The sequence below is a fragment of the Urtica dioica genome, chromosome 6 (genome assembly GCF_054948205.1).
Source record: "Urtica dioica subsp. dioica isolate 48M chromosome 6, U.dioica_male_clone48M_v1_H2, whole genome shotgun sequence".
Lineage (NCBI taxonomy): Eukaryota > Viridiplantae > Streptophyta > Magnoliopsida > Rosales > Urticaceae > Urtica > Urtica dioica.
In genome coordinates this window covers 1,817,738-1,826,990 of record NC_142761.1, presented here as the reverse complement: position 1 = coordinate 1,826,990, position 9,253 = coordinate 1,817,738, and the positions used below count along the sequence as shown (strand labels likewise).

At 36.5% G+C, this 9,253-nt stretch overlaps 2 protein-coding genes across 2 annotated transcripts; one reads left to right on the top strand and one right to left on the bottom strand.

The window, feature by feature from the left end:
* Positions 1-2,209: 2,209 nt before the first annotated feature.
* On the bottom strand, positions 2,210-4,407 carry LOC149392795 (threonyl and alanyl tRNA synthetase second additional domain-containing protein). Its single transcript, XM_089617230.1, has 8 exons — positions 4,188-4,407; positions 3,954-4,109; positions 3,697-3,815; positions 3,494-3,586; positions 2,906-3,008; positions 2,748-2,822; positions 2,555-2,650; positions 2,210-2,455 (listed from the first exon to the last, which is right to left on the bottom strand). The coding sequence occupies exons 1-8, from the start codon at positions 4,272-4,274 to the stop codon at positions 2,396-2,398; spliced, it is 789 nt and encodes a 262-aa protein (XP_089473356.1). The 5' UTR covers positions 4,275-4,407; the 3' UTR covers positions 2,210-2,395.
* Positions 4,408-4,513: 106 nt separating this feature from the next.
* Positions 4,514-5,926, top strand: LOC149392794 (small ribosomal subunit protein eS21y). The gene is made up of 3 exons (XM_089617844.1): positions 4,514-4,670; positions 4,774-4,906; positions 5,668-5,926. Exons 1-3 carry the CDS (start codon positions 4,621-4,623, stop codon positions 5,728-5,730), a joined length of 246 nt encoding a protein of 81 aa, XP_089473970.1. The 5' UTR covers positions 4,514-4,620; the 3' UTR covers positions 5,731-5,926.
* Positions 5,927-9,253: the final 3,327 nt, after the last annotated feature.

Sequence of the window (9,253 nt, the reverse complement as noted above, 5' to 3'; positions counted from 1 at the left end):
AAACAGTTTCAGCGGTGCAATCGCGTCGGCTCGGTCGGAAAATCTCAAGAAGCTTGTTGTTCTTGACTTGCGTGATAATCTTCTCAGCGGAAGTATCCCATACTCTCTGTTTGATCTCCCGAGTTTCAGAAGACCACTTCGTCGCCACTGGAAATCCTCGATTTGAGTAGCAACAACTTGAAAGGAAACATTCCAACGTCAATTTTTCATCTCAAAAGGCTTAACATCCTCTCTCTCTCCTCAAACAATCTCACTGGTATGGTATTCAGGGATTGAGAGTGGTGATAATAGTTGTAGCTGGTCTTTATTTTCCAGGCTCGCTTCATTATAACTCGCCTCTTGCAAAATTTTCCGAACCTAAGGAACCACCCAAAGCTAGTGACTTCAGACCTTTCGAATAACCAAAATTCACGGGGAAGTGCCTAGCTGGATTTGGGAAATCGGTAGCGGATCGCTTTTCCATATGAATATCTCCTCTAACAGTCTGTCGAGCCTTCAAGAACCTTACACCATTCCACTCTCTCTCAATAACCTTGATCTGCACAAGAACCAATTGGTGCTAGCTATATAGATTTGTCAAATAATTACTTTGATTCCGTTTCAGACAACACCGTCGAGAACCTTACACCATTCCACTCTCTCTCAATCCATATGCAATGCCACCGGAATTCAAGTTCTTGATTTGTCAAACAATAGGTTTTCGGGTACTAAACCTACAAAGAAATCACTTCACGGCCAAATTCCAGATTCATTTCCAGCAAGTTGCAGCTTAAAGACGCTTGAGCTCAACGGGTATTCAATCAAGGGTCGGGTTCCGAAGTCGATTTTCAACTGCACCGAGTTAGAAGTTCTAAATCTTGGGAACAACGACATGTCCGACGTATTCCCATGTATTTTGAATAACATATCCCCCTTGAAAGTCCTCGCTTTGCGGTCCAACAATTTGTTGGCCCAAATCCCGTCTGGAAATCAAATGAAAACGTTTTCAAAGGAGTCCTTCTCGGACAATGTCGCACTGTGCGGTTTTCCGTTAATGATCAACTGTTCGGAGAGGGCGTTACTCGGAAGCGAAATCGAATGGAGAATTGAGCTCGGGGACCGATTAGAACATAATATCGGCCGAAATAGGATTCTTTGTTGGGTTGGGAGTGCTGTTTTTCCAATGCTATTTTTCGGGAGATTCAGCCAATTCATAGATATTGAAACTGCTTTAGCTTCATATGGTGTGAAATAAATGTCATCGTTTTTTTTTCTTATATTAAGCCTTGGCCTAGTTTGTTTTCTTTCTTTTCCCTTCACTAAGATATATATACGGTTAGATTGAACATTTCTGTGATAAATAATATATATGAATAGTGTTTATATGTAATTCCTTTAAATATTATCGAAAAGTGTTTTTCTGTAACGTATATATATACATATGTATATGTTATTTTGTTCGAATTTCTGTTGGTAATTTTATCCAGTAAAGGAAATTATAGTAAAAACCGTCAGTAATGACAGGTTGGCCATGTAGACCTTGAACGAGAACTCGTTAGAGTTTTAGTTTGAACTGTTTTGACAGCGTCATTAAAGACTTGAAGACTTAGTTTGAATCGGTTAAAACTGTTAGGACTAAGCGCGTGTGTTAGTCTTGTATTTAAGGACCTATGAGCCATTCGTTTTTTATTCAAGCTGCAAATCATTGTACAGAGAGAGAGAGAGAGAGAGAGAGAGAGAGAGAGAGAGAGAGAGAGAGAGAGATGAATTGTTAGTCTGAGGATTGTTCAGAAGCCACCTCTTGTAAACCGGTGACCAAGTTCTTCACTGGAGTCAATAGATTGCTCACACCTTGACTTGGATTAAGATCCACACAGATCTGAACCAAGGACAAAATCGCTGTGTCTCTATTGTTTTCGCTGATTTTGTGTTCTTGGCGCCTGATTTTTTGGCACAGGAAATTATCTCTTGTTTGTGTTTGATTCGATTCTATCGAGTGTTTTCTGTTGCAATTCTCTAACAATGTCAATGAACGAACAGAGAGAACAATGTGGCGGCTCACTGCCTCTGCTTCAAATTCAGTTTCTTTTTTTCATTCTCATTTTGGCACTCACAAGACAAGCTCTTTAGCATTATCTGAAATGAAAACTCTAAACAGTCCTATATAATTGGTTTTCGACCATAATGCATAATCTTAGGTATAATAGTGTGTGAAACGCATTCTACCGAAGGAAATGTACAAACATTATAAGGACTATAAAATAACTGAAGTGTTATAAAAAACAGTTTCCTTTTTTAGAAAATATCAACATAACCACTTTAGATCAGTCTCATTAATATCAAGCAAGAACATTTTTTTTTACCCCGATATGTATATATACCTCGCCGATGAGCGAGGCATCAAATGATTAATGAATTATGACCCAACATTGTAAAATACCTTTGTTACTCCCTTCTTGGTTCGAATTTGGGAGACCTGAACAAGGGCATCAAATCAGATTGGCAAAACATTAGCACTATCATAAACCAAGACTAAACTTAGAAAAACCAAAGGCAAGAGAAGATAGATTGTTACCGTGACGCTTTTGATCTCAGAGAAATCCGAAACATGGGTTCCGCCACATGGGCAGCCGGGATATTCCCCGAACTTCAGAATCCGAGGCCTGCTTTCCTGCAAGAGAGAACCACAATGATAGTTGAGAAATTGAGTAAAGGAAAAAAAAATATTGTACAAAACTCGTGATCGAAATATCATAAAGACGATGAACCTTTGGGATGTAATCGGGAAGGACACCACCACACATTTCGGCAGCCACTTCATAAGGCAATACTACAGCAGAGACCTATGAAGACACATGAACAAGCATTTCAAGATCATATTTATTTATTTTTTTGGCAAAGCCATACTTAAGAGACCAAAACTCACTTTCCCTCCTCTCGATATCAATGAGTTGATCTCTTCCTCTAATTCCTTCTGCTTATTCTTTATTTCATTTTGAGAAATCACGCCTTTGTACTCAACAAATGGCCTAGCCCAAAAAAAAAAAAAAAAAAAAACTTATCAAGCATAAATAAGAGCCCGAATTTCAGAAATCTAATGTAATCTTCAAGCTATCTTGTGTTCGCTTCAAAGACCTTGTTAGGCCCAAGGTCCGTTTCACCTAAACCAGGAAAAACAGATTGGGTTCTGAATAGTAGTGCTGAGGTGATATATGCTTTGTGCTGATCAATCTGATGGAAAACTGAGCTGTGCTCATTAAGAAAGACTCCAATCCTCTCTCGAATGCTTGGGTGTCACCGATCATATCTTGTATGGAGTACACTAAATTAAAAAAGCTAATTTGATTCTCCAAAATTACTATCTATTACTGTATTTGGCTATTGTTTGTGTGTTTGGAAATTCTCAGGTCCTCCTACCAGACATCTATCAAGTTTTCAACTGGAAAATCAAATTCATAATCTCGTGTATGAAAAAGTGACTCAACATCATACACCAGAATTTCTTTGTACATACCCATCTGGGAAATGATAGCCTTTTCCGGGCTCTAAATGGCCTAACCCCACATTTCCCATACACACATCCAACAAATGCCCTGCAGAATGTAGCCTGTGAAGATAAAAGGGAAAATAAATGTTTATTTATTTATATGAATTATAATTCATAGAAGAGAGAAAAAATAAAAAAAGCAAATGTCAAAATTTGAACACTCAGAGAACCTTGAGTTTAGCTTGCGCTGAGCCTCGTCGACGAACAAGAGAACCTCTTTCCCTTTCTCAAACTTGCTCTCGGCATTCGAAACCTCGTTTGTATTCTCGATGAGCCCGTAGTGAGACACCTGATTCGATTAATTTAGCCATTTCCAATCCAATGATCGGTCAATTTTTTTCGATTTATTGTTGTTGATAATGATTTCCCATTGAAAATTAGCACGTCGATTGGAAGGGGGGGTTCGATGAATTAGGTTTCGACTTACAACGCCGTCTCTGGTTCGAACGTCTTGGACGACGAACTTGAGCTCCGAATCGCCGTCGACAATGGCGACGATGAACCCTAGATCCGCGGGCTGACCTCCGCCTTGGGGATGGAACACCGTCCGATCCAAGATCACCGCGGTTCGCTCGTCGTCGCACTTCAAGGAAAGGAAAAGCTTCAGATGAGCTTTTACTCTGTAAACAAGCTCGGAGAGAGAGAGAGAGAGAAAGATGACCTTGAAGTACGAGAGGATTGTGGCTTTGGACTTGAGTTTTGACATATCCTCGAAGTAATCGAGCCTCGTTGGGGTAGCGACATCCATGGCTTCTTCTTCCGCCGAGTCAACTCACTGGGTCAACTTGTTCGAAACTCGGATGTTCGAGAGATTCTGTTACTTGGCGCCAACGGAGAGAGAGAGAGAGAGAATCGTGTTGAATGAAAAAACCTAAAAAAATATGAATAAATAAATAAAGAAGAAACCAACGGACTTTTTGAAGTCTCACTAGTTGGGCTTTTCTTAAGCCCATTTACAGTCAATCCCACTGCTAGTATAAAAGCAAATTGTCCCAGAATCTCCGTTCTTCCAGAGAAAACCCTAGCGCTATATTTCGCCTATCATCAACGAACAACAGCATCTAGGTCGACTTTTTTTTTCTCTCTCGATCAATATGCAGAACGAAGAAGGAATCATCACCGAGCTCTACATCCCAAGGAAATGGTAGATTAACTCGATTCCGTTCTCGTCTCTCGTAGTTTGAAACAATGTTTTTTTTTTGTGCGTGTTCTGATTTTTGCCGATTAATCTGGTCCGATTCGCACAGTTCGGCGACGAACAGACTCATCACGTCGAAAGACCACGCGTCGGTGCAGATCAACGTCGGTCACCTCGATGAGAATGGTCGGTACACCAACCAGTTCTCCACCTTCGCTCTCTGCGGTTACATCCGCGCTCAGGTCCGTTTATGATCTCTCTCGTTTTCGGATGATATTGATCTTACTGTGTTTGGAATTCCTTGGCTGTTTTTTTTAAAATTAATTTTGACCTAAATTCGTGATATTGATTCTGGTCTTTGTGGATTTTACAAAGCTTTGGCTCTCTAAGACGAGGAATTAAAGTATGAATTTTTGTATCTATTCATATCTGACTAGTGTAATTCCATTAATATACTTGGCCATTGCTGAACTTAGTTGCATAGTTTTCTTGGATTGGTTGGTGTTGATTTTGCGATTTTTTTATTTATTTATATTGAACTCTTCTCTGAATGAAATTCCAAATTTTTATCCCATACACAAACATATTAGTGTAATTCCACAAGTATACTCGGCTATTGCAGAACATAGGTACTTAATTTTGATGGATGAGTTGGTATTGAGATTCTGACTTTTTTTTTATTCACTTTGAACTCTTTTCTAGTGAAATTTCTAATGTTCCGTCACACCTAGCTATATAATATTTAGCTATTTTTCTTGCTGTGTTTTCTCAAAAGCTCTATTTTTTTTTTTTTTTTTATCAGCTTCCTAGTCTTGTTTAAGTATGTTTCATGGTTTGATTGTGCTATTCAAATTGCGACTAATAAATTTGCAAATGTTTTATCCCTAACACAACACATATTAGTATATAATGTTGAGCTCTTTTCTCCACCGTGGATCTTCGAGTTCGCTTTTTCGATCGTTAGCTCAGCTTTTTTATTTCCTCTCGTGCTGTGGTGTTTCAGGGAGACGCCGATAGTGCCATTGACAGGCTGTGGCAAAAGAAGAAGGTCGAGGCCCGACAGTAGGATCAGAAGGTCTGCAATGGAGAGAGATTGTTGAATTGGGTGAAACTGAGTTTTGTTTTTTTAATTTTTAACTATTTGCTTTAGTTACCAAACACCTGAATTAGTTGCAAATCTCTTTTTTCTTTTTTGGGGTTCTGTTTGAATCATGGTTTGCTTGTAAGACAATTTATTTAGAAGCTTTTGGAGTTTCATCTTAGTTCCCCCTTTGGTTTAATCCTACCTGTTAAATGAAATTAAGTACATTCGGCTTAACGAAAAATCATTAAATGAGGAATAATCTAACTCGTTGAAAAATCATTTAAATTTTACGTCTGATACATTGTAATTTTCATCTTGACACTATTATAATGTTTTCAAGAACTCTGGCAATATAATTGCATAACTGGTAGATAGTGAGTTCTATTTCTGTAAATCTGATGGCTTTTGACGAATATGTTAAGATATTTCTTTTGCATTCGTAAATAAAAAATATCCTGTCATAAAGTTCTTCGGTGTTCATAAACAAAAATCTACCTTGTATTTCAACATTATTTTCACAATGTAAATTGGCTAATCCGTCTTGAATCCATGACAAAACAAACGCATGGAAGACCACAAATGAATTGAATAAAACAAGAGAAAATTAGTAAATTACACCAATTTTTCCGAGCATAGACTTTCTACTTCCTGAAGTGGACTAGGCTGATTAAAGTTTATATTTAGTCTTACAGATTGGACCGCGAACTCAAATTCACTATTGTCAAGAAAAGATAACACTTATTATTTCGAAATAAAATGAGTTAACACGGATTGTGCCTGAGACGAAAATACATCTACTAAATCTATCGTCAATATTTATGGAGGAGATAGATCATTTTGTGTGTAGCAATCTATTCATATAGATGACAATATTATTCCTTATAAATTGTGCTTAAATATGATTGATTGCAAGAATAACGTATTAAGAGAATTGTAATCCCGTTTCCATTCTCATTAAACAACGTGCTCTGAATTGTTTGTCAATTCACTAACCTTGTCAGTCAAGTTAAGAATGAGAATCTTCTCGAGTTCTTGAAAGTTCAATCTTAGCGGGAAAGAGCTGATTCTCGGAAAGTTCAAGGATATGTTTGGTTATCAACTCAAAAACTGTTTTTGAGTTTTCAAGAAGTGAAAATAGGAAACAAAACTGGAAAATGTGTTTGGTAAGGTGTTTTTTAAAATTTTTTTGAAGTTGTTTTGTAAAAAAGTAAAGAAAGCTGAAAACAAATAAAAGGTGTTTTTGGAAAAAAAATTTCTTCTCTTCTCTCCTCCTTCTCCTCATCTTCTCTTTTCATTCTTTCAAAAACAAAAATGAAAATTGTACGAAACACTTTTTTCAGTTTTTTCACTTTCTCAAAAACAAAAATGAAAACTGTACCAAACAGCTTTTTGAAAACAATTGCAAAATAATTTTTCAGTACAACTACAAAAATTAAAAAATAGAAAACAAAAACTTTTTGAGTTAACTACCAAACAACCTTTAATTTCAGTCTTTTGGTTTTCTATCAAATGTAAAGGGAGAATGACAAAATTAGCGTAAATATATCAGTTTAATTCTGGATTTGAGATACGTCGGTTAATGTTTTTAAGGGTCCATTAGATAAATATCTATATTTACAGTTTGATATTGCTAAATAATCAACGTTTCGTAAATCTTAGGTAAATACTCGCTTCCATTTATTAAGCCACGTCATATTTATGGCTATTTACTTAAATTTACAAAACACTGACTATATAACAATTTTAAACATTTTAGTTGACTATTTACCTAATTTTTTTATTTTTAAATTTTAAATTATCAATTAATTTAAATTTGAAAAAAAAATATGGTTTTTGCTATTGTTGGACTTCGTCTTTCATCATGACCAAGATCTCGAGGAAAACCATCTCAGGTCTATAGGGCAACCTTGAGGCCTAATTCATGTACCAAAACACCTTATAATGAGCTAAGCCATCTGAGGCTTATCCTGCAACGAATAAATACGAGCTAAGTTATTTTTGGCTTAGCCCGTGATAAGCAAAACGGTGAGCTAATGTCGGCCTAGAAGAGTGCTTTTTCTTTTGGTGTTCTTTCAGATATTTACGCATTTCACCAGTTTACCAGAAAAATCCTTTTATCCCTATATGCTTTTGGCTTAACCCGTCACGAGCTGCCTGACGAGCTAAGTAGTGTCAATCTTAGGCCATCGCATGAAGAGCCATGCGACTAAGCTCATTTTGGCCAAACTGTCAGTAGACAAAGACTTCTTCAACTTCGCCTTCGAATTGTGGTATCGAAGACTATTCAACAATCTCTCTCAATCGCTCCCCCAAATATGTAACAAGCAACGTTCATGTCACGAGCTCAAAAGAGAAGACTGGTTCAATCTCAACGTGTCCCCGATAAAATAAAAGCTTGAAAAATACTCATCAATGACTATTTATATAGACAATACGTTATAAATAAGATGATCTTCTTATTTTGGATTGGACTTCACTGATATTTTTTGGTACTGGACTTTGTCTTTCATCACGAAGAAAATCTTTGGCCCACGAGGAACATCAACCCAAGTCCATAAGGCCGACTCAAGGCCTGCTTCATGTACTCAAAGCACCTTACGATGAGCTAAGTCATCACTTCTTTCTTCTAAGTTGTCAGCACTAGGAAATGTCTCACTACCACCGTAATGGCGAGGGTTAGTTGTAGAAGAAAATGCATACGCTCCAGTTGCAACTATATCCTTGAACATCGTATCCAGTTTATCTTCGAACTCCGGAGAAACGCCTTCTTTGCGAAATTTTTATTCTCCTACAAAAAAGTTTTTTCTTTGTTATAATTTAAATTTGAAGTTTGTAAATTTATTTGATTATCGATACAAACCTTTATTTTACTACGCCACAACTCTTCACTTGCGTCAACGGTATTATTGTTACCATTCCATCCAAGGTCAGTTTCTTTTCCGATCAATTGCTTCCAGAGTTTCCATTCACCTTTCAATAACTCCAGCTTATTATTCAATTGAGCTTTATCGTAACCTCTTTGTGTTTTCTCGGAAATATTTTTCACCATATTCTCCCATCCTATTTTGGTGAAGCTTGTTCTCGGTCGATTTCCAGCTTCAATCTCCGCAATACATACGTCGCATAAAATTTCAACCGCATCATTATCCCAGACTGCTTTTGTTCGAGGACGTGATTCTTGATTTTCAGGCATCTACAAGTATACATTGAATTTATATAAATTTTTACAAAAATAATAAAATAATCTTTAAAACAGGAATTATTTGTACTATATAAAATAAGTATTGAAAAAATTTTCAAAAGCTAAAAATCATACCTATATTGAAAATAAGTATTGAAAAAATCAACTCCGCTAAAAATCATACCTATAAAATAAGTATTGAAAAAATTATCAAAAGCTCAATAAAAATTAATATCTATTTGAAAATAAGTTTCACTTAAATGTGGCGTGTACATACCTATATTGATTTTTATAAGTTTCTTAACAATGATTTTTATAAGTTTT